The following is a 26339-nucleotide window of genomic DNA, read 5'->3' as shown; positions in this document are numbered from 1 at the left end:
TTTTTTTAATTTTTACCAGAATTCTATTAAAGATTTTTTTTTTAGTTTTTTGTGTAATTAAATTATTTGAGTCACTGAGCCATGCATAGATATCGATCATGATAGTCATATGTATCTTTGAAAATCAGACTGTCTTTTGAATCATGGATAACCTTATTTTTTCTTAAGAATAGGATTAATTAATTTTATATATATATATATATATATATATATATATATATATATATATATATATATATATATATATATATATATATATATATATATTTATATATATATATCATGCATGTTTAAAGATATTTGCTAGTATTTAAAGGTTTCATCATCCCTAGATCTGTACATTTTAGTATAGTTTCTTGATTTTCCTAAATAAATTCCTTGTAATTGAATTTACAGTATTATACTAATTATGTTAAGGTTATAGAGCCATCTCCCTTTTCAACTGGGGCCACAGAGATTAGTGCTCAGCTGTTATATTTCCAGCATGCAAAGTACCTCAAAGAAGTGCATGCGGTGTATTTACCATATATGTACTTGTACTATAAGAAAACATGCACTCATGGTTTCTGCAATGTTTAAAAGTTCATTTAATTGACATCTTCATGCTAGCTAGCATTTTAAAAAGACATCAAAGCATTATTTTCTGTAAAATCATACCTGTGAGATTGAAACTCAGCACCTAGCTGGTGGCACCTGTAGTTACCTTGGTACATTTAAATACATTATTGCAGTTTAAGGTATTCTACAAGAAAAAAAAACCTTTTATACGAGTTTGATAGCATTTAAATACAGACTTCATGCAGATGTCAACCTAAAGCATCTATAATTCTGACTTCAAACAAAATTATATGTATGGCATATAGTGCATGCTCTAATACTTTTGTTTGTCCATGAAAAGCAATAAGATATTTTTTGTCTGAAGATTTCATCTCTCTTGGCTCTCCTATGAGAAGTAAAACCATATAAACATGCATTGAATTAATCTTGAAATAATACAGAAATATATATTATACTGATTTTTCTTTTGACCATACAGAGAGTTTCCACTGTGACAATGGTCGCTGTGTTAACTCCAACTGGCGCTGTGATGGCGTGGATGACTGTGGAGATTTTTCGGATGAAGTGGAGTGTGCAGGAAGATGTAGCTACTTGCTAGACACTGCCAACTCTGGAAGAATCCAATCTCCAAACCACCCCTCAAACTACCAACCTTCCAGAGTGTGCACATGGACAATAGTTGGACCAGAAGGATCCAATATTTATTTAGAGGTGAGATAGATATAGTTGTGCCTCCCTTCGAAGAAGGGAGGGCATATTGCTTTGCTGCTGTCTGTCGGTCGGTCTGTAGGTCGGTCGGTCCACCAACAGTTTCCGTTCATTTTATTCGCAGAGGATGCATATATTGAAATGAAATTAGGAATACCGGTTTATTATTGTATTATCTAGGGCAAGTTCAATTTTGGGTAGGATTGAGCAATTTTCAACAGTTATGCCCATTGAGTGTAGAAAAATTCCAATTATTTGCAGTTTCCTTTCATTTTCTTTGTAGAAAATATACATATTGAAATGAAATTTGGTGTACAGGTTTATCATAATAATATCTAGATAAAGTTTAATTTTGGATATGATCAAGCAATTTTCGACAGACTTATGCCCCTTGGACTTAAAAAAAATTTTCAATTATTTGTAGATTCCGTTCATTTTCTTTGCAGATGTTTTTAAGGGAGGGGAGAATAAGTGATTTACAAACATCTCTTGTTTACTGTAATATTTATTTTTGCACAGTGTTAATTTAACCCTCTGAAAAGATTTTGGCCTGTAAAACTTAAAAAAACTGTAAGAATTCTAACATAAAAACTACACTTAAAAAAACTGCATTAAATGAAATTTTATATAATCCATGCAGGCACTACAAAAATGGGTGAATTTGGCAAAAAATAAATTTTGGGAAGTAGGTGGCATTTGTGTACCTGCAGTATAAGTTATTTTCTTATTTTAAAAGTATTAACATCTGGTAATGCTTGAAATACTAGTTAAAGTTATTTTAGTTCTTTGAACAATTATTGTTATAAACTTCTCTTTCTTAGTTTACATCCTTTAACACGGAGAAAGACACCGACATTGTGGAGGTCCTTATTGGGGGCCGTACGGAGTCCACCGCCCGCTCTGTGGCCCGCTTGTCAGGACAGCCTAGTCTCTCAACGGCCAGATACAGAAGCTACAACAACTACATGATCATCCGCTTCTCCACAGATTCCCAGACAGAGAAAGTGGGCTTCACAGCCAATTACAATAGCTGTAAGGGGAAACTCCATTATTATTTAAGAATTAGACAACAGTACATTTATCATTTGAATACTTTATGCAACTAGTAGTACATGTATTAAATATAATTGCTGGATTATGCTTGCTATATAATATATAAAGAACAAATAGGTATAAATATATTGGATTGGTCAAAAGATTGAAAACAATATTGAATATTTCAGCACGAGATAGTTATCCCGAAGAGTTGTACATGACCGCTAGAACCACAGTCAATACCTTGGAACCTCCGCTATTTAGCTCTCACGGAAGTAACGCGTACCTGGGAAATCGGGACTATGTGTGGATTATTAGAGCTGAGGAACGACGGAAAATAGTTACCCTAGAGGTATGCAGTACACAGCATGTATGCAAATCACTATTGCTTCAGTACTGCATGAATTAGGAGACAGCAATATAGTTTAACATTCAAATCACCAAATGAAATTTAGAATTCCTTTTTGTGATAAACATAGATAATACTAGTTTTTCTTCTCACCTCCAATGAATTTATGAATAAATTTCTTAATATCTTATTATGAAATGCAAATAGTTTTTGTATCATTTAATCCAACGAAATTTATTGACAATGGAAAACCATTACATGTTTGTCAACAAATACAAGATGCAAAAAATGTTGGGTATTGATATACCATGTGCCACTGCATGTTTTTATAGCTATACAAGAATTACAAAAAAAATTGACACCTAGCACTGGTGACACCAATCTTTGATGCCAGGGCACAGAGTAGACCCATATCTGAGCAATTCAATATTGTTAGAGAGGGTTCATAACAGAGTGTGGAAATTGTCAACATTAACAATACCCTTGTTCACTTGAACCAAAATATGAAAGACTTATGGTGACCCAGTTACATAAACAATTTTTTGGGGGGTGGTGGTAAATTTTAAAGATGGAAAGTATTGAAAATATAAAATTATACAAGGATACAGATTAATCTTCAATTACAGTTTACCTTAAAATTATTCTTTACAGTAATTCTCATTTCTACTATATAGCTCTCCTTAATCATAAGAACTAGATGATATTAGGTTGATGTCTGATTTTCAATGAAGAAAATATAAAAAAAAATATACTCAGTTAAAAAATGATAAATGTTTTTCATGGAAGACTTGCATATCCCATGTTTCAGAGAATGAAAATCGACCTGATGGGAGATGACGTGATAGAGATTCGTGATGGAGACTCGGGCAGCGCCCCTCTCCTGGAGAAGTATACAGCCAGTAACAACGACAATGTGGACCTCCCTCTCTCCCAGTCAGAGCCCATCATGGGGAAGAGGTTCGTGTTCTCCACAAGCAATGTGATGTACGTCATCATGAGGACCAGTGGTTCTACATCAGGCACTGGGTTTTCCTTCCAGTATAGACAAGGTATTTGTTCTTCTTCTTAACCTGCTTGTAAATGAATGTTTGCATGAGTCTGATGCATTCAAAGTTTATCATTATGTTTATAAGTATTTTCAAATTGAATGATATTTGAAAATAGTTTGAATGATCGTATAGTTAAATCCAAGGTCATTTGGGCCAAAAACACTGGGGTTGTTGTGATAAAACAATTAAAGCTTGTTAAAAGTACCGGTATTTAAATTTATTTATGGTAGAATATTTAATGCTAGGTCTATTTAAAATATTGATTATGAAATAAAGATATTACTGCAGTGTATTAGTTACAATCCTTATCTAAAAAAATATTGTGTTTTTCTTATCTCCAGTAGTGTATTTCCATGATGAAATTGAGTGTGCATAACTGTTACCGTTTAGTCAATTTTTTGGATGCGTATTATACATCCGAACTAGCTTTTTTTTGTTTACCACTTTCAAGCCCAAAGTGGGAGGGGGGTGCGTATTATACATTACTGCGTATTTTATTCACTGGATTACGGTATATGGATGCAACGAAGGAATTAGAACTTCCAAAATTATTTTCTGTTTCCGTTCAAATATTGTTTTTAAGGATATAAAAGATTTAACTATCTCATGTTGGATCAGAAACATAGGACTTGAACAATCAAATCATAAAAAAAAAGTTTTTGAGGTGTCTATATTGTAATTATAAAACCAGTGGAATCCCCATCCAAGTCCCTGATGATACACGTGCCTAATTCTATTTCAGGATGCGTTGCTAGATACACTGCAGATGCAGGGGAGATAACCAGTCCAGGATATCCTAATGTGAATTACGCCAATTTCCAGACATGTACTTGGACTATAGATATACCTAGTGGCAAAGGGGTCAAGGTTATGTTGGATAGATCAAAGGGTTTCGAAATTGCAGATAATGAGGACTTCATTGAGGTAAACATGGGTTTTTTTCCAATTTTTTTTCCAGTAATTTTTAAATCAGGTGAAGAAATATATTTTGTACAAGGGGACAACAAACTGAAATATTGTAAATATGTGCATAATGATATATATATATATTTTCTAGGTTCCAATTTTTATTAAAATTTTACCAGTGTTAAGGTATCCCACTCCTCAGTGTTCTTGTATCAAGAAATTCTTGAGAAGTATATCATTGAAATCTGTAGACAAAATACACTTAAAAAATACAAAGATAATGGGAGGTCAGTGCTCATCCCTCTGAGTTATGGCTAATTTAAGCTGACCTTTTTGCACCTAAAATGCGATTTCAGCCTGATTAGGATTTGTTGTCTGTATTTTTGATTAAGCAAACTTTTTTCTTGAAATATTGTTTTTAATTATGCACAATGGTCACACTGAGTAGAGGGATTACGAAAAAAAATTTGTACGAAGCTGAATATAAATTTTGTGTGACCTTTCTGCACTTAAAATACACAATTTCTATAATAGTTACAATTTGATTTGAAATAAAAACATTTTGAATATCAAGAATTTTATAAGACTTATCCAGTTTGCATAGATATATATATTCAGTATCATTTTGACATTATAAAACATGTGATGTCAAATTTTAGATATATGGCTTCAAAGGTAAAATTCTCGCAAAATTTGGCTTCAAAAAATTCAGACATTTTATATATACCTGGTATATATATTTGCATGATTTTATGCTAAATGTCTATCACTCTCAAAATTTAGTTTCGTACAAGTCACACAGGACCTATAGAACATGTCACAAACCTATCAAATGTTAAAAATGTGAATAATTTGTAAAGTACGTAATGATTAAAAGTAAAGTATAATGAAAATTCATTAAATTGCTTGTTTCTGTCATTTCAACTAAAAAACCTTCCGCACGAGAAAATAGTTTCCCCAAAAACTTGTTTGTTTCTTGAATTCAAATGGATTTTCTGTATGAATTTTGTGTAATTATGAAATGATGATCTTTCTGTGAGGTTAAAATTAATAAAATCATCCTTTAAAATATAATGAACATCTGCCCAATGAAATCAAAACGTGAGGAGTGGGATACCTTAAGTCACAAAATCAGAATTATCAGGAAGAAGAAAAGAAGACAAAACAAACAAAAATATTTATTTAGATCAAATCACAATAGAGTTAACATAATTATGCCAATCTTGATCGAATGAAAATTACGTTATTTTTTGGATATGTGTTATAATACTTAGAAAACACATTTTACTCCCAACTTTAGGGGATATGTATTAAATGGTTGCATATACTATACATGGGACTTTATGATACTATATAGTTATGACTAGATCTTCTTTTTTAGATTTACACCAATAGCACAGATGATTCCGGAATTGCTGCCCATGGATCCGGAGCTGGGTTCACGACCATCTCTCTTTCCAATGATCAGCCCTTTCACAGTCCCAATGGGAAAATGTTCATCAGATTCAAATCTACTGCTATCACCAACAAGAAAGGATTTAGATTTCTTTATTCTGTTGGTGAGAATTTAAATAAAGTGGTTGTATATAATATTGTACTTATAAATAGTTGTTTAATATTTGATACTAATTGATTATTCTGTTTTATTAAGGAAAAATGATCTATAATTAAATGCACCCCCTCCCAAATGATAAGTATGGAATCACATAAAAATAAAAATTGCTTGATGTTTAAAGCTCCATAGAAAGTTAATTATCTGTTTATCAAGTTTTATTAAAGATGTACAAACATTTTTAATGTCCTTTTGATGAAGGTATGTTTTATTGTCTGAATAAGAGAATGTGGTTTTTTTTTTAATAGACTGCCCAGACCCTGGTTTGACAGAAGCCTCAGAGATGAACCCCTCACAGACAGCTGTACAATTACGTCAGTTTGACAATGAGTTCACTGTCAGCTGTAAAAATGGATACGGCTTTCATTCTGATGAGTTGAATCTGCGCACTGCACGAATGAAGTGCATGTATGGAGGGAAATGGTTGGTTGAGCAGAGAACTCGTTCAATTCCTCAGTGTAAACGTGAGTTATACACATATATTAATCCTTAATTGACAACTATAGATTCTTTATTTTACGCAAGTACTTCATTCCACAATCCAAACGTTTTGCATAATTAAAATTTAAGAATATAAAATCAAGAATGGCAAATTTTTGTTTATCATCGTTTCATTTAGATTTTAATTATCTGTATGAAAAATAAAAGTGAGATTTTAAAATTTTGATTGTGCTTCAATCTGGTAATTTTATGCAGATATTAATTTCTTGTCTTTAATTAGGAATCTACAGTGGTTAACATAATGACCTTGTAGCAATAAGATATTGATATGTTAATTGGATCAGTTTGCATGTGACAAAATTTCAAAATATTGAAATAAATTTAAAAGTACAAAAGAGAAAAAACCTTTCTATTCACACTTATTCAATTATATAACATGATAAAAATTCCATGCATGCATGTGTACACCAGTAATACAGTAACTTATAGCATTTGTTTTATAGCCAATTACTGTGGAGAGCCAGTGGCTGTTGAGAATGGTTACATTTCACACTCCAGTGGTGTCGTGTTTGGGTCGTTTGTGACCTTCACCTGTTTCCCAGGGTTCTCTCTGCTGGGTTCTGCCAACATCACGTGTCAGGCCAATCAGTGGACCAGCAGGCCACAGTGTGTTTGTAAGTCTCCATATTCATTATTCCGAACAATGAAATTTTTAACAATTAAACTGCATGTAAATAAGGTTTTTCAGTTTAAAAGATGTGCAATATAGTGAATATGTTCGCATGAAGCTTGGCAGGTTTATGGAAGCATTGTTTTGTAAAACTTGATGGACTGTTGATATATGCATCTTTATACTTAATTATGCTTAATTTTCATGAATGTAGTAACCAATTTTTTGTAAATAAATGTATAATTAAGAAGGGGGAAATAATTTAGCTGGAGTTAATCAAGTAAATAATTCCTCCCAAGTGAGAATTTTACAAATGATTATTTGCAATTGATGGTAACGAATGATGACCTATTAATTTAATTTCTATCCCCAGCTGCTAGCTGTCCAGCCCCGCCTACTATCAGCAATGGCCAGCTCTCCAGCAGCAGCAACCAGTATGCTGCCATTGTTAACTACACCTGTAACGCTGGGTACCAGTTGATAGGAGCACCAATCTTGTTTTGTCAGTCCACAGGCCAATGGACAGCCTCAGCTCCCGAGTGTATAAGTATGTATCATGGCTAGATTTGTTTTATGTTTGATTTGACATGGAGCTATTGTGTGATTTCTTTACAATGTTCGTCATTTTCTTAATATATAAATTCAGTTACACATGTATATATATATTCACAGCAATTACAGTTTAGCCTTAATCATTTTTAAAAGTAAAACGGACTCAATTTGTGCAGCAAATTCCAGAAAATTAAATTATAAGGAATGAACTCAATGTCTACCCAAGTTATACTCGTATAACCTGGGTTGGAGCAATTTACGCTTTTTTATAATCCGCTTCTAACTCTTAATTGGTTCAAAATAAATAATTATAACTTTTACAGAAACAACGTGTCCCATTCCTGCAATAAAGAATGGCAGAGTGTCCTCTTCCACCTTGCCTAAGTTCCAAGAAACTCTGACGGTAACCTGCGATGTAGGATACATTGTGAATGGATCTGCCACCATTACATGTGGGGATGACAGGAATTTTGATGCTGTGCCAAATTGTATTGGTAAGAAAATGATTCAATCAATGCAATCATATACATGTACCCGCGCCGTATATAACATGTCGGCGTTAACTAAATTACTTAGAAGATAGATGGATAAACTTGTTAATACATTGTGTTAATTAATTGAATTATTGCATTCATTATTTACTTCTGCAACAACTTTCATCTGTATAACAATTTTGGCTCTATGATCAGAATATATATAATTATGTTGGGTTAAAAGAATCTAAGAATTCATAATAAAGTCGTGACCAAAATGAGGATTTGAGATACATTTTTAGAAGTTTAAAGTTATCTGTTTTGGGTATAGATTTATTATTTACATTTACCATATTACAATATTAATACCAATTTTTAACGTAATTTTTAATGATTATGGTATCATATCCTTATTCAGCAGCTGCTACACCCTGGTATTTATATGTAGTTGACCTGTAATAATATTAATTATTGAATAATAATATTCAAATACACATGGTTTTCTCATGTGTATAAAGATGAAAGTTACAATGCATGTAAAATTAAACACATGTACATTGGTTTAAAATGGTTTTTTTTTCTATTTTAGATCAAAATGAATGTGATACAGCAAACGGAGGGTGTTCTCAGAACTGTATGAATACAGAAGGCTCTTTCTACTGTACCTGTAATGCTGGTTATAAACTGAATGCAGACAAACGGCAGTGTGATGGTGAGGATAAGTTTATATAAACATATAAATATAGCATATGTAAGCTGTAGATTTTAACAGCCTGACTGGAAATGAACTTCAATAAATTATGAATAATTAATGAATCAAAGTTAAAGGAAAATCTGAGAAATAATATATTGATCAGATCTTGATGTGTATTGATCCTTATAAGCCGCCACTTTTTGCTACGTACTGTATTGATGTGTAGGAATACCCTGTATTTTTTCCTATAATGCACTCGGTTTTATTTTCTCACTAATTGTCCTTGATCTCCAATACAGTGGTCAGTGAGTGACTTTAAAATTGTGAAATACTAGGTACTAGCTGCTCTCTATAAATTTAAACAAATTTAACTGTGTCATGCCAAATTGCAAGTATTAGTACATGTAATGCCAACTGAAAATAATATAATTCTGAATGAATATAGACTATAATAAGGTCTAATTCAAGAACTTTAGAGAACTCTTTTCTGTCTTGTAGATATTCATGAATGCACTGCTGATAGTCCAAAGAATGGCGGATGCTCTCAGGTTTGTATAAACTCTGTTGGGTCCTACACTTGCTCATGTGACCAACCTGGATATGTTCTGTTTGATGTGGATGGTAGATCTGGCTACACCATTCAGTCTCCAGATGATGGAAACAGGGCAGGAGATGTTTATCATCTTGGACATAGCTGTGTTCGTGAGTGTTAGGCCTAAATAAGATACTACTTGTACCTGCTTGGTTATAATTGACAAATATGGTAATGTAATCAATTGTCCTCATGCATGACAACAGTTTATTGTACTCATGAATAGCAATATTGACCGCGACAGTTTTCTAAGTTCTGTATTTAGAATCAACTGAAAAATCAAAAGGAACTTATGCTAATTTTTCTGTTATTTTTCTCCAAAAAGGTCGAAACTGCTCTGAGCCTGCTGTGGTTAATAATGCAATGCTGATGACAAAGCGTGCAATGCATCGATACATGGACAAGATCACATACATGTGTGATTTGGGCTATGTAAAGTCTAGAGGAGAAGAAACTTTCACCTGCGGGTCAGACGGGCAGTGGACGCCTTCACAGACCACAAATCTGTTGGAGTGCTCAGGTCAGTGATAGAATTACATCACATTAAATAGTGCCTGTAATGATTAAGTTTTCTTGTATGAATTTTTCCTTTGAACTTTAATTAAAATTTCAGTGGCAACCTGCCCTGTGAGTGACTTGAATACATTGAACTTAAAGAATCGCCCCACTCTTAGTACCACAAACCCGGTCAGTTACTTGGACTATCTGAACATGACGTGTAATGTCCAAGGGAAGGGCACATTTGTCAATCAGCAACAGTGCTTGTATGACAAGAAAACCAATACTTACGCCCTCTATGGTGCTCCTTATGAATGTGGAGGTGAGTTAGTCTACTAAACTGTAATTTGTGTAAAATACCCTGGTATTAATGTATTATTATCTGTATATAAAAAAAAATCTTAAAAATATATGCACATGCTACTTTGACAAATAATTGTTATTTCTGATATCAACACATTGACAAAGGTATTGAATATGGTAGTTATCTCATAACCAAATTCAGTAAATGTTTAAGAATCCAGATTGTCATTTGAGCATTTATTTCAATTGGCCAAAGAATTGATCTATTTAAATGCGGTTGCAGTAATTGACTGTGGGAACCCTGTTAAAGTACCTGGCTCATCATACTCCACTACTCCATCCTCTACCACCTTTGGAGCTACTTTTACTTTCATCTGTGAAAATCTCCAGACCAGGAAAGGGTCCTCCAGCATGACCAATGACAGCACTGTCACCTGTATGGATGATGGGAACTGGGACTTTGGAACTCTTCGATGTGAAGGTGAGGTTCAGATTGTACTGACCTTGAGTGGCACACTGTGTTTCAGCTAAAACAATCTCTTGCTTTTCTTAAAAGTTCAAGTTTTACTGCTGTGATCCTGATGGTCTGTTTATATACCAATATATCACCTTCAACCATGCTCTAATTGACCTATACCAGCGTAAACTGATAATTAAAATCAAACCACCCACGACTATCAACTGGTCGAGTGCAGAGATGAAGTACATGTTTTTCATTCCATATTCAGATATAGTTTTTGGTGTGTCAATGAAATGTATCCAAGATAAGAGACTATGGTACCGTATTTTCCCGACGATAAGTCGGTATTTTTTTTCTCTGAAGCAGAGCACTCGACTTATCGTCTTGATCGACTTGTCTAAGGCTTGAGGTCAGAAAATTGTGAAAAAAATATTAAAAATCTTGGTTTTAATCATCTTGAGCTGGCTGTATAATTGAAAATTACGTTGTTGAATTCAATGTTCATCTTTAATTATTATCATTTTCACTCATCTGTTAACACTAGAATACATATTAATAACAGTTATTGAACAATGGTGTTTTTTTTTAATCAATTAAAAGTTTTACCGTTCTGTTTTTATAAACACATCGTCACATGATTCCATATATCACTATAGTGGGAAGATAATATTGCGCAGTAAAATTGAAACCAAACTTGGATGGAAAAAAATATTGCAGTAGGTCCGGGGAATGTTTTAAAGTTTTATTAGTAAAGAGTTGTTAGTGGAAAGTATAAATAAGAAATATTTTATGGTCAAAATCAATCTTAAAATACGTAATCGGCAATTATCGACTCTATTGTTTATACGGTAGACTGATCCCGGTTGTGTTAATAATCTTGCTAAGGCTGACATCTATACGGCAATTTCACTCACTGTGTACATAAAGAGTACCGTTATAAGAGTGATTATAGTTCATTAATTAATTATTGTCCAATTCTTTGATTATTGTTTAATAAAAAATTTAGGAAACGTATGTATGTCGTATATCGTCATTATCAAGTCGTACAAATGATCGATCTATTCTAACACTGTCTCTTTAAAATAATAGCGTGTAATTGTATTACTGGATACAAAGTAAACAAGTTTCATCAAATCATAGTAATTGCTATTCTTCTGCACTTGAGATCCCCCTTTGAAGTCCGACACGAGACAGGTGCATGCCTCTGACACCGGAAATTGTTAAACAAACATTGACCACGCGCCGAGTCAACAGGTGGCTGGTTACGTAATGGCGAATACACTGGCGATGGTCAGAGTGGGTGATTATTTTAATGCATGGGAATAACATATTTCTGTCAAAGTAAGTTTAATTTTGCATAACACGCGATATCGGGAATTGTTTACAATGCAAGCGACTTTGTAGATGTTGTCGGTATTTGAAAATATGATGCATAAGTATAAAGAGTAATTGTTTAAATGTTAATCATTAATAATAATTGGTAGCAATATCGGGGACATCGTTTCATCATACACTGATAATGTTACTGCAGTTTTATACACCATTTTGAAGTGATAAGTTCGACGTGTCGTCTGAATCGACGTGTCGTAGGATTTTGTTAAAATTTTGGCTAAAAATGAGCAATTCGACGAGTCGTCCGCATCGACGAGTCGTCGGGAAAATACGGTAATTATGGCCCTACTCTGCGGGTGCCCTATATAAGTGATCAGAATGTCAATCTGTCCATCTGAGAATGCTTGTCCGGAGCATATATTCTCTTCCCTTGGCCCAATCTGGCTCATACTTTACCCACAAAGAGTCCTTGGGTAAAGGGTGTGCAGTGACCTTAAACCATGTTTCTAGGTCCAAGGTTAAGGTCATAGCAGAATTATAAATAAAATCCTTGTCCGGAGCATACCTTCTCTCTCCTTGGTCCAATCAAGTTCATGCTTCAAACACAGAGTGTCTATGATCAAAGGGTGTGAATGCAGTGACCTTGAATGATGTTTGTAGATCAAGTGTCAAGATCATATCAGATCAAACAAAAATCCTGTTTGTAAGAGCATATATATACTCTCCACCTAGCCTTTTTGGCTAATACTTTACTTAAACAGAGCTTTTGGGTTAATGGTGTGCAGTGACCTTGAACAAAGTCAATGTCTAGGTCAAAACAGATCTCTTTATAACCAGTTTTAGACCATAGATTATTTCCCATTTGATCAATATGTTCAGATTGAACAAAAATGCCTTAATGTAAGGGGTAATGAGATTGAATTAGAAGTTCTATGCCAGCTGGAACATTTCAAAGTTATAGGTCAAGGTCAAAGCAAAATTCTCTGAAATTCTTTTTATCCTTTTGTTCACTATATATAAGCAGGGCCCTTTGAGATAGTCACCATCTCAATGTTGTCTAGTTTGCATTTTCATAATGCTTTGATCACTTATAAACATAAAGAGTACCGGCCGGCCAGTTATTTGTAAAATCCCATCTGAAATGCTTAATATTTCAGAGTCTAAATTCAATGAAAGATTGATTGTTTAAATTATACTAATCTTTATATACACACTAACTTATTTTGCACTCTCTGTATAGGAACAACCTGTACTGACCCTGGATATCCAAATGGAGGGTACTTGAGTACCGATGTGACGGGATTCGAGCAGGACAAGGTGGTCACGTTTGGTTGTAACCTTGCTGGATTCACTGTTCCTGCCAACAGTGCATTGAAGTGTGTACTGAATGGTGCCGCTGATGGACTGACGTGGAATGGTACCACACCCACTGAGTGCCAAGGTATAAACCAGTCACAGGGAAAAGGGCTGTCAATCAGGCAGAAATTTTGCATGGATGCTTGATACAATTCATTTGGGGGGGGGGGGGGGATTTTTTTGTGCTGTTTCATTTTTTGCTTTTGTGGGATCAGTTTTTGATTGCCAAAAATATAGCAGGCTGGCTATTGAGTACTATTGATATAAATTGTAGTTCACAAAACTTTCAACAAGCAAAAAACTGACACACCTCAGGGTATATACCGGTATATTACTGGTATGTCAGTCAGATCTCTTTCTGTATATGTTTTATCCTCATCAATTTATTGAAGTAATTTTATAGGTTTCCGAGTGTTCAATGATTCAGATTCTGTATCGTATGTTTTTCAGGATATAATTAATATACATGCATGTTATACGAATTGATTGTGTTTTCTTCTGATTGTGATGAAATCTTTTATTTTATAGATACTACAGCCCCTGTTGTATCTGGCTGCCCAGGGAATATGAATCTTGGGCGATACACTGTCATCACACACAACCGACCCAGTGTGAGTGACAATAGTCGTGGGATCAAGACTTTTGACGTCTCCCCTAGAAATGCCAACACTACGCTGGTGCTGGAAGAGACACCTATAACCATCACATACACAGCCACAGACTTCAACGGAAACCAGGATTCATGCAGTTTTACTGTAAATGTTGCAGGTGTGTATTTTTTATCTGAAAACAATACGGTTTATAGCACTAAAACTCTTTGAGTTTTTAGCAATGTATGCATAATAAAGGTTCAGCCAGTAATACATGTATTATGAAATATTTTTTTTTCATTTATAATCTGAACATTGTCAGATGCATTACTTTTTCATCCCTACTTAAGTTCCAAAGGGAGATGATTTATAAACAATGGACTGCAGAACATATGTACTTGAATGTGAAGATTAAAAAATCTCTAAAAAAATTCAGTTATATCAAACAATTTTTTAAAGTACTGTTACAAGACAAAAATAACATTCTGAACAATATTGCAATATGAATTAATTTTAAAGTTACTATGGAAGCAGCTATTATAAAGAAACATCGTTTGAAGAAGGTTATTGGCATAGTTCCTAAGTATGGAAATTAATGTTTAGGTCATTCAAAAAGTGTTCAAGTTATGGTTATAATGTAATGCAATATCATATTAGTAAAATTCAATTTGAATGGATGTGTTGGATGCAGCATAGGATAATTTTAAATGTGAGAGAAATGAACTAGAAAAAGCAATGATCTTTCATAGAGTTTTCATTAAATGCAGATGAAGAGCCCCCTAAGGTAACCTGTCCCGAGGCCAAAACAGAGACAGTGGTTGACACAGAGGTCAGAACCTTCACACTGGATCCAGCAGAGATAGTGAGCAGTGACAACAGTGGTCAGCCTCCCACTGTAGAAATCAGTCCCCAAAGTCTGACCATCAGTGCTAGCTTCATTGGGATAACCAGGGAAATGACTGTGACAGTGAGGGATTCCATGGGTAGGACAGATCAGTGTAGAGTCCAGGTGTACACTGCAGGTAAGCTGGTTGTTATTGATATAAATAAATTAGATTTTTATGTAAATTTAAAGTAAAATATTATTGGTCAAGAAATGATGATATTTGCCTTTGAATGACAGAAGCAAACACTTTAGCTTGGTTGATGGAACTAATAATGGCTATCTATCAAAATAACAAATCAGATTTTGATGAAAGTGGTATTTATCGAATAAGAGCAGCTAGTACATGTATAGGCGAGAGGCATATTTAAAAAGTGGTAGACTTCCACATGAGCGGTAGAGTTAATATGTATGATTAACATATTGAAAATTAAAGTATTATGTTGCAGAGGGTGTTTTTATACATGTATATATTAATCTCAAATTTTATTCACTGTGGGGAAATTATGCACAAAGGGTTCGATCAACATATTCTTGTGTCATCAAAGATTTTGAAACAAGGATTTTGAAGTGCAAATATAATTAAGTCAATTGCATGTTAAATTAAGCATGATATAGGCATAAAAATATGATTGCATGGATTTTGCAGTAAGCTAGAGTACATGTATTAGAGTATTATTGAATTAAAATTGAACTTCAATATCTCGAACACTATTCTCGAATACAATGGATATGTTGAAGTGATTTTTAAGTCCAAGCCACTCATTTTTTAAGTATTTTACCCTCGATATCTCGAATTTTCGGATATATCAAAGTTTTTAAACAGTCCAACCTTGTTCAAGATAACGAAGTTTGACTTTATATCAATAAATTGTTGTTTGAGCCATAACTGAGAGGTATGTTGTCTTGATAGAAATGAAATCATAGCATTTCAATTTATACTGACATAAAAAAAAGGATTTGAACAATTCTATAATTATACACTTAATAAACTGCAGATTGATTGGCCTCTGGTATTTTGTGTTTTAGCTGCTGCCTGCTCACCTCTTTCTCTTGAAAAGCCATTGTTTGGTCAGAAAAACTGTAGTGCAACCAATAATGGATACAGGTGTGACTTGAAGTGTGATCAGACGTACACCTTTTATGACACTCCTGGACTAGAAGTCAAGCCTTTAGAATGTACCAATGGAGGTGCATGGCCACAGCGCATCCCAGCATGCACTCCTGGTAAAAAATCTTGTGTTTTAGATTTAAAATCATGATATTAAATATTTGTGTTTTCTCAAGTTTCCATGCATGCTTAAACCCATCAAAACACATTGAAGTTTGATGGATTTTATTTTTCTACTGTAGAAACTCAGGAGGCCCTGTACACATCGCTGATTACTGTTACATATGGAGTTGAGACGGCAGGACAGACTATCGGCTCCAACTGTTTCGATTCGACCTATAAATCAGTACTTTCTACTGTAACACCACAGACAGAGTCAAATTTAAAGCAAGGATGTAGTGGAGGCCTTTTTAAAGATGACATCATTTTCATTGATATTGATGAGGAATCATCTTTTGCAACTAGTGCTGTAACAGTTGCATCAACCAGTGTAAGTTTAATTACATCAAAATATCCATGTACATGTACCAATATATTAAATTCTTTAAGATATGAACATACCATAATGAATCAAAAAAAAAATTATTTGAGGCAAATGGTGTAAAACATGGCCAGATTTAAACCAAGTTTAATTTGCGCTAACCTCAATACAAACAGTCATATAGAAATGAGTACTGGTAAATTTACATATTTAGAAAAGAGAAAGAATGAAGCTGTCCACTGTAAAAGTGGTTATTCACGGTGCTGGTTAAGTACAAGTTTTTGAGTCCTTGTTATCATAGCCGCGTTTCTGCAAAAAAAATTTAATACACTATATATTCATGCGCTTATGAAAATAGTGCATGCATTAACCTCTTTTGTTTGCGTGATTGCCACACACATACATGTTTTTTTACACATAAATGTTTAAAAAATAAAACAAATCTAAATAGTTTTTGTTCAATCACTTCCTATGAATTCGACAACTTACACGGGGAAAATCTTGTTCCATATTATAAGCATAGAATCTATTTTTAGAAAAACCCAGCTCGCGAAACGAGAAGACCCTTGCTGTCATCGGATCTCTTTTGATAATGTGCGATATAATGCAAATAGCTCTGGTCCTTTGTCTCTATCCTCCGATATTATGCATTGCCAGTCTGGCAGGCATTGCCAGTCTATCAATGAAATGTCGGGCGAATTTATTGATCACAAACTAGTTTGAGTTTAGGTTTATGGTTTGATAACAGTTTCATATCTGTTTGAAACCAGTTGGGTGGTTTGAAGGTTTAGCACTAATTGGAAAGTTAGTTTAGAAAAAAGGTTGCCATTGCACTCGCATACCTTCTGGATTTGTTCTAGAAATTTAAAGAAAACAATTTTTGAACTCATCTGCATTTGCATGAAAGTCTTTATTAAAAGTGTGTACACAATTTTTTTCCTGGCAATATCCACATGTTAGGTTAATTATTCTGCGAACCCATTGCAAAATTTGCTTTTAACACCATTTCAATATTTTGCAAAAGTGGATGCTGCTATGAATCAAAGTACCGAAGTACTGATGGGACTTGATTTTATCGATTATCATTTCTTTCAAAATCAACTTATCTTGCGTTGGAATCAGTTTCTAGTCTGTATTTAAATTAGGCACATTTTTATTATGAATTTTCAGACTTTTCCGACAAGAATTTTGAGAAACCCTTTATGAATCATGTTGAGTAATACTTTAAGATAGATTTCAAACTATGTATCAGAAATCGCAATTCTAAAAATTGTATGGATCCAAACACTATTGGTATCGAACTCTAGTCTCGTACAACCAGACGATCATTCTCCGTTAATCTCCGACACGCAAGAGAGCCTCTCTGTCGGAGATTTACGGAGACAGCCGAGCGTTTGTTTGAACGAGACCATATTAAACTCTGGCGTAGGAATACATGATACTACAAAAATATCTACATTGTTCGTATTATATAAAATCTGACTATTTTCAAAGTGTTTACAGATAAATTTCCTTGAAAAACAATGCTTCAGCATACATCACATCGAATTTTTCTATTATTTTCAAGAACTAAGTCTTGTCAGCGGTGATGATTTGTGCTTAGGTCCAAACACTGTTTCACTTTCAGTTTGCCAGAGTAACTGCATAAAAGAGTTGATTAAAATCAACTCCCAAAAACTATATTAATATTCATTTTTCTACACGTATATTAATAGAGATCATTTGATTCACCCAAGGCGTTTGAAACAAGTTAAAAATGACACTGGTTTCAAGTGAAATATCTACTAATTACGTGGTCTTAGCTCACAAGCCAGACAAATCTTGTTGATTTCAAAGAGCCGTAGTTAAAAGGCCATCAATGAGATAGACAAGCGAACTTATTCAAGCATTATAATGTGTACTAAAAAAATGTTATGAGCAGATCTTTCAATGAATTCCTTTTTTTTCATCAACCACTTTGGATTTTTTTTTTTTGTTTGCCTGTTGTCAATTGCAAAGGGTAATTCTCAGTGTTTGTATTAATGGAATCGGTCTCTTCCACATTATTATTTTGGTCAGTACTATACATGTATGTACTATCATAGATCCTTTGAGACACATATGTTAAACGTTAGAACGATACCCATACGCTTCGCTAAGTTCATTCTTTGATACATGTGCCACACTTGAGTATCAACAACTCTGTTTCGAACACCTCTCCGCCATCTTGAAAGGATTTGAAACCCCCGAAACCGCACTCGAGGATGGTTTTAGGTTTCCTGGAAACTTGTTTCAGTTTAAAGCCAATAAATACAAAAACTAGTTTTAGTTTAAAACTAGTTCTAAACCAGTTTTGCAAATAAATGAAAAGTTTGCAAAACCGAATTAAAACCAAAACTAGTTTTTGATCAATAAATTTGCCCGTCAACAGAGCGTGTTGAATCAAAGTACTGAAAGTACTGACATGAGTTGATGATTCAGGAATCAGACATTTATTGACCCTTTTCTGCTTTCAACACGCAGAATTTGAAATAATCATGAATTAAGTATAGAAGTATCTTGTATCACTGGCTACACCATATCAAAGATAAAAAAAAATCATGAATCATAAAAGATAATTTCTTAAATAAATAGGATATCTAAATATTATTATCATATAATTTAATATGATAAAGCTGGTCTCATAAAGGTGATGTCTGCCACAAAGAGCCCTTTAACCTTTGTTCACCTATGTTAACTTTATTTACAAAAGACAGAATTTGTTTTATGTATTACTTACAATGTAATAAAAACAAATACATCAAAATATTGACAACATGTTCACAGCGAGTCGACTCTTAGGCCCTTCAGGCCTTTGATTTAAGATCAAACAATATGGTTTAGTATTAAATATGCCGTTGCATGATTATAATTATTACTCTTAAGTTTTGAGTTTTTACCATATCTGCGGGGGTATTTTATGCTGTTTTTATGCTGTGTACAAGAAGTTGTATGATCAAAAGAGTAATACAAGTATTTTCTTTATTTAAAACAAAGCAACCAAAACACTATATGAACTCTCTAAATAAACAAATAGACTTGTTATAAGTAAAGTAATAATTGGCTTGCTAAAATCACTGATAAGCAGTGCATGTAAAATAATTTTGAGATAAATAGGTGGAATATTGCAAAGCTGAAGCTTGAGAAGAGAGAAATAATTGTAGATTTTTATGGGCTTAAATGTCCTAGGGGGAGAATGTCTGTCCCTGGGGATGGGAGGTTGGTTTAAATAAAACATGTATACTAGCCACCTTGTTTTAGTTTATCTATAAAATTAACATCCACACTTAAAACCTATCTTTAAAGTTAACAAATATAGGAAAATTATTTCCTATCAGAGTCTTGAACCTTTTCAATATCAGGTTGCATGTGCACTGTACTATGATCTTAAAGTTTTTCAGCAAAATTATAGGTTTCATAGTCCTTTTTGAAAGATTACAGGCAGAGAGATTGTTGTCATTACAATATTTTTATTTTATTTCTTACTCCAGAATGAAACTTAATTAAATGCATATGTGAGATTTTTCAACAGGTCTGTGTATCGGCTATGGTATTCAGGTGACCATTAAGGCCTGTTGGCTTCTTGTTATGTACTTCAAACCAGTATATTTTTCAAAATCAAATTACATGCATGTGTGGAGAAATATTTAAAGTCTTTTTAAACAAAATAATACTCTACTGGCTTGCGACCAGTTCTCGCCAAGTACCATTATTATACCCCCCGCAAACGAAGTTTAGGGGGGTATATTGGTTTCACCCTGTCCGTCTGTCCGTCTGTCTGTAGACGCAACTTTGTCCCCCCTATAGAATTTTTTATTACTGCATGGAACAGTTTGAAAATTTGTACATATGTTGAACACCATCTGAAGATGTGCACCTGCAATTTTTTTTAAGATCAGACAAGATTTAATGATTTTATGACAGTTTTCATTTTCCTTATTCTATATATTGTACTAATGTTGAAAAGTAAGGGAGGTAATCCTTACAGATTTTATTAATTAATTAATAGAAAACACTCTAAAATATATTTATATAAATACATCCAGATGGAGGTTTTTGTCTTTATGTCTTAATTGATAAAAAAAAAAATTATTTTTTATAAGTATTCTAACAACTGACAATGCAAAGTTTTTGTTTGTCAATGATAAATTCTTAGGAGCTAATAAGAACATCAAAGACAAGTGTGGCTGAATTCATTTGTCCCAAGGGAGCCATTATCTGAGCCATGGTTCAGATGGAGCATGTGTTTAGGGGAAATTGATAATCTGTAAAGTGGGTGATGGTTTTGGGGCTATTTTAAAAGTGTTTCATGTAAACCAAAAGGTCTATCATTATAAGGAAATAAATAATATAATGATTAATTTAAGAAGTTAAACTATTTTTAGAGGTTGTTTAAATTTATTTGTCAAGTAAATTGATGAAGTGACCCTATTGGGCATTAGTTTAAATGAAATTCAAAATTACTGATATGATTGTAGTGTTTTGGAAATTTTAAAATTGTTTGTAATATTAAATTTTCTTTTTTTACATATTTTTACATAGTATGGTAATTATGGTAATGTTTTGGGAGTTTATTGAATTTAACAAGTTCATCAAAGAAAATCTTAGTCCTATGGGATCAATTTTCTGATATGGAGTTCCATTGTGCCATAGGAGAAAGTGAGGAAAATTTGAAACAACTAATTGCATCTGTCAAGACTCTTATTAGAAAGATATTGAAAGTTTTATCAACAGAAGAGCATTGCTTGGCTACCGGTATTTCTATTCACTGCAAAGGGAAGGGTTATTGTCATTTTGTTGGTTTTTCTTTAAATCGATTAAATTAAAAAAATATATCATCAAATACATACATTTGTAAATGTATTATCGTATAGATATGTATTTACAGTGAAATTCTTACAATTTTGATTTTAATTTTTCTTTGTTAACTAATATTTTTTTTTTACAATTCTAGAAATTTTTTTTGGTGTGTGTTCCAAACCTTTATTATTCAATTCAATTATTTGTCCCATTTGAAATTAGCCTAGCGGGGGTATTAGTCCCATTAGGACAGTTCTAGTTTTATGTGTTGATAAAATGACGTAACAATGCACTGGAGAGAAATGGTACTCGGCGAGAACTGGTCGCACGCCAGTGCAGATTTTAAATTGTCCAAAATTTTTTTTATATTTAACTTTATAAAACTTGTTGCTAAGTTTAGCAATGGGCCTCTTGTTTCATTTCCTCAGAAAAACAAAATATAAAAATTTTGTAATATATTTCAAATCATTTATGTAATATATCATTTTGAACAATTGTCAAGAATCCTATGCGTGTTTTGTGTTTTATTATGGTGACCATTAAAGCCCTTTGGGGTTCATATTTCATTTACGGGTATGTCTCCTTGTTGACTATTGCTCTAGGTTTCTTTTGTCTTGTAGCTGAGTATCATCTATACAGTAAAACAGACTCCATTGGGATATCGTGAGAACCAGTACTCCACTTGTTCAGCTGCAGTTTTGAACAGAATGCAGAGTTTTGATATCTCAATATCTAAGATACAGTCTACTGTAGGAGGCTGTCCAAATCTTGTTCGAACAAGTGCATCTGAAAACTCAAAAGGGTTCATCTGTTCATCAGAGAAGAAGAAAGTAACAGTGAATCAAAAGGACTATTGCTGTAAGTCAGAATTATCACATCTCTTATTTTGGCTGAAGTTGCATTGAAAGTTGGTAGTGATTTACACTTTAATTAATAGAAAGGTATTGTCATTTTAAATCAAGAGGATGAAAAAACTAAAACTTCACCCCCTTCTCTCTCTCTCTCTCTCTCTCTCTCTCTCTCTCTCTCTCTCTCTCTCTCTCTCTCTCTCTCTCTCTCTCTCTCTCTCTCTCTCTCTCTCTCTCTCTCTCTCTCCCAAACCAGCAAGCAACTTGTCTATTGATTTATCTAGCCATCAATTTTTTGTCAAATCTTTATCAAAGTGGACTGTCCAGCGGGAACCTTTCTGAGTGCCCCCAACACCTGTGATTTGTGCCCTGTAAACACCTACAAAGGAAACAGTGGAAGTTCAGCATGCACCCAGTGTGGTTCTGGTGGTACCCAAAGAACAGGGTCCACATCGCAAGGACAATGCCAAGGTCAGTGAAGGGATGACATTTCAATCTCTTTTACTTGTACTGCTCTTAAGTATGCAAGGTACATGTATCCCCATTAAAATGTTCTGCAGAGACAAGCTTTTAAGAAAATTTGATTTATTAAGTTAAATTAAATTCTATAGTTATTAAGGTTTCTTTGATTGATTTTCGTGATTTTAACTTCTTCTTTAGTTTTATACATGTATAATGATAAACAGTAACCTTTCTGTATTATGTCAGTAAATTCAGCAAAATTAGGAAACTGAAATATAAAAAAGATTGCATTTGCCTAATATTTATAATTAATGAGTTTTTGGGGTTTTTTTTACATGTTTTACAGCTAAATGTGCTGCTGGCACGTTTTCTGATTCTGGTATGCCACCATGTAACCAGTGCCCCAGGAACAGTTACTGGAACAATAGTACTAGCTGTACAGCTTGTCCCAATGATGGAAAAACTAACAGTGCTGGAGCTATGAGTGTGGGATCCTGTATAAGTAAGTCACTGAGACAAATAACACAGAACAATTATAATACTTTATATAAATCTTTTTTTTGTCATGGTAGAATTCACTATCGAAGATTGCACACAATAAACTCTTATCCTCAAAAAGGCTGTTTGTATGAACCATGTGAAATGTGATACAGAATTAGTATAACAGCTAGGGTTTGTGAGCACTATAAGACAAAATGTTGTCTTTACAAATTAAACTGAAACGGTACATGCATTTATAATACATGCATGTATTACTAATTGATTTTATGTCTGATGAATTTCAAATGACATCAATTTATTTCGTAATTTATGAACTGACCTTATATACTTGTGTATGGCGTATATATATGTATATACACTCACATATGAATATCAAAATATCAAAAATAATGATAACGTGTCCAACAAATGAAAATAAGTACATATACATGTAATTCTATCTAATACTTCACCAAATGACTTGCATTTCATGTTATCAATCCCCTTGAATGATGTATCTAGAGGACACATTACTTTTATTGGTCAATGAGTATAGAGTATGAAACTCATACATGTAAGTGTGCTTTCTCTACAGTATTGTCATGTAAAACAGTTTATATGCACTGTAATAGAGAAAATTCCTGTCATGACTAGATAAATGTTCGGCTGGTTCCTACTCCTATGATGGCTATGCCCCCTGCAGAAGCTGCCCCAAGAACTACTATCAGGATCAGACTGGAGCCACGTCTTGCACAAGGTGTCCCAATACCCAATACACAGCATCAATAGGAAGTCCTGCTTCATCTAGCTGTCAAAACGCTATGGGTACAAACTTTGCATTTTATGCTGTACTTTACAAAAATATCTTTTCAAGAGTATTATCTCCTTAAATATAAGTGTGATTAAAGATACTTATAATATATATTGTATCAATTTTCAATATATATTTTACTTCAGTACGACAATAAACAGTTTCTTTATTCATTTGCTCGCATACGAATTGTCAAATGAAAAATTATTATCTTGAAAAAAGTTTTTTTTTTTTATTACAGACTTGTGTTCTGGCCTGAATTGTCAGAATGGTGGTACATGTGTTGCTCAAGATAATGAAGCCATATGTAATTGTCCCATTGGTTACTATGGTATCAGATGTGAAAATAGGGTGAATTATTGTATCCAAGGTGCTTGTTATAATGGAGGAACTTGTGTGTCTGGAGCCACTTCATATACGTGTACCTGTCCATCTGGTAAGTAGTTTTTTAAGGCACTTCACTTTATAAAGTAGAAGATTTAGAATAAGTTTTAATTGCATTCATGGTATTCAGGTGCATTCATGGTATTCATGTATACAAAATTTAAGACATTATTAACTTTGTGATATTTTAAACTCTGGTTTTGTCGCTGCAGGAACAACGGGAGCACGTTGTGAAACAGATGCAACGGATGATTGTGCGACAGCCCCCTGTAAAAATGGAGGCATGTGTGTCAATCAATTATACAACTACCGCTGCTTGTGTACGTCGGGATATTCAGGAACAACGTAAGCATTTACACCTTTTTTTCAGATTTTGTCTCAAATACTGACAAAGTGGTGGATGAAAATTACATTTTGTCATTCATTGCAATTAAATTTTAGGAGATATAGATAAATGTGCTTGCATGTCTATAGAGAGTGAAAAGTTTGCGTATGCACATTGGCTGGAAGTCGTAGCTTATCTAGTTACAGGGTGATAGGTAAACCTCATTGAATTGTGTGAAAATTGTGTGAAATTCTTTTGATAAGAAAATCCTAAAAATATTTTTACAGGTGGATTAACAAAAATCGATAATTGAAAACCATTAGATTCATTTAAAGTGAACTTAAGTAATGTTTCTTTTTTTAAATGATATAAAATTTCAAGTGATTTCTAAACTATCATTTGTATATCATCAGGTGTTTAAAGACTTAGGGAGAATGTTCACATGGACAGTTATATGTGTAAATAAAGATAAACTACAAGTTAGATATGTTTAACATTTCAGGTGAACTTCTAGGCCCACAGGCCTAATGTCTTGTAAATGTTTTGCTATGTTACTTTTCTGTGTAAAGATGGTTTTCTCTGTCGTTAACAGTAACAATGCCAGGTGAGAATGTAGTGGTCCCTCTTAATTCCTCAACTGAAATCTAATCATCATATATAGAATACTGTGTAATGGTTTAAAAATAAGAATTCAGTTACCAGAGGGTCAGTAAAAGAAAAAAGAGTGACAAAATCCTGTGACACACAATAAGAAAACATGTTCATTTAGATGATATGAATTATATTACCCTCACTTCATACTCAAATATGCACATTCAAAATTACATGTTTTATAGAACGTGTAATTATCCCATCATTTGCAAACTATAGTCCATTAATTGCAATGCACATTAATATTTTCACTTTTTTGCAGATTGAATAAATGTAAATACAATACTGTATTGATGATCTTTTTATTAAAAGAATTTCCCTCAAGACCATGTTATATGATGCAGTATCTGAGGTGCTTTGTGTAATGTTAGATATATAGTTTTGGTTTAAAATTAAATTATGGATATAATTTTTATGTCATTATTGTATCAAAGTTAAAAAACAATATCAAAACTAACTTATAGCATTATGCGTTATACACCAAATGCACTTGCACCTGAGTTATGTATATTAAGATAAACGTCTGATATTTTTGTCCTCTATTTCATTTTCATGTAAATCTGATATGGTTTGTAAGAAACTGATCTAATGATAAACTGGTGACATGATTTTATCATTATCCTGCAACCTCCCCTTGCATTGACCAAATAAAGGTTACCCGGCCTATAAACCAAAGTTGTATTTGGTCAATGCCCCAAATTAGCCTCATTTATTGGTCATTCAAATGCATCGTGACATCAATTGTTTTGCTTTGTTTACATCATAGTATAACTGTAATAAATGCAGATATGCACCAATATATGTAAATTGAGTATCAATAGTTATTTTATGCTGCAAGGTAAACAAAATGCATGAAAATTGTCTTTAAAAAAAAAAAAATATATATATATATATATATATATATATA

At 33.3% G+C, this 26339-nt stretch overlaps 1 protein-coding gene across 1 annotated transcript in view; it reads left to right on the top strand.

Moving 5' to 3' along the window:
* The window catches only part of LOC128165450 (uncharacterized), a 61281-nt gene that overhangs the window by 7611 nt on the left and 27331 nt on the right, over nucleotides 1-26339 (top strand). The window contains exons 6-31 of the mRNA XM_052829993.1: nucleotides 1037-1269; nucleotides 2088-2298; nucleotides 2490-2653; nucleotides 3459-3699; nucleotides 4442-4623; nucleotides 5987-6164; nucleotides 6466-6681; nucleotides 7162-7332; nucleotides 7702-7875; nucleotides 8204-8374; nucleotides 8943-9065; nucleotides 9546-9749; nucleotides 9965-10159; nucleotides 10253-10459; nucleotides 10724-10921; nucleotides 13473-13673; nucleotides 14117-14356; nucleotides 14946-15200; nucleotides 16091-16288; nucleotides 16415-16662; nucleotides 22092-22329; nucleotides 22635-22790; nucleotides 23128-23283; nucleotides 23916-24086; nucleotides 24314-24508; nucleotides 24669-24801. Of these exons, the coding sequence (XP_052685953.1) occupies nucleotides 1037-1269; nucleotides 2088-2298; nucleotides 2490-2653; nucleotides 3459-3699; nucleotides 4442-4623; nucleotides 5987-6164; nucleotides 6466-6681; nucleotides 7162-7332; nucleotides 7702-7875; nucleotides 8204-8374; nucleotides 8943-9065; nucleotides 9546-9749; nucleotides 9965-10159; nucleotides 10253-10459; nucleotides 10724-10921; nucleotides 13473-13673; nucleotides 14117-14356; nucleotides 14946-15200; nucleotides 16091-16288; nucleotides 16415-16662; nucleotides 22092-22329; nucleotides 22635-22790; nucleotides 23128-23283; nucleotides 23916-24086; nucleotides 24314-24508; nucleotides 24669-24801 (5059 nt within the window). The remainder of the gene's footprint in view (nucleotides 1-1036; nucleotides 1270-2087; nucleotides 2299-2489; nucleotides 2654-3458; nucleotides 3700-4441; nucleotides 4624-5986; nucleotides 6165-6465; nucleotides 6682-7161; nucleotides 7333-7701; nucleotides 7876-8203; nucleotides 8375-8942; nucleotides 9066-9545; nucleotides 9750-9964; nucleotides 10160-10252; nucleotides 10460-10723; nucleotides 10922-13472; nucleotides 13674-14116; nucleotides 14357-14945; nucleotides 15201-16090; nucleotides 16289-16414; nucleotides 16663-22091; nucleotides 22330-22634; nucleotides 22791-23127; nucleotides 23284-23915; nucleotides 24087-24313; nucleotides 24509-24668; nucleotides 24802-26339) is intronic.

Source organism: Crassostrea angulata, chromosome 10 (genome assembly GCF_025612915.1).
Source record: "Crassostrea angulata isolate pt1a10 chromosome 10, ASM2561291v2, whole genome shotgun sequence".
Classification (NCBI taxonomy): domain Eukaryota; kingdom Metazoa; phylum Mollusca; class Bivalvia; order Ostreida; family Ostreidae; genus Magallana; species Magallana angulata.
Note: the sequence above shows the minus strand (reverse complement) of the source record. Positions and strands in the feature narration are given on the sequence as shown.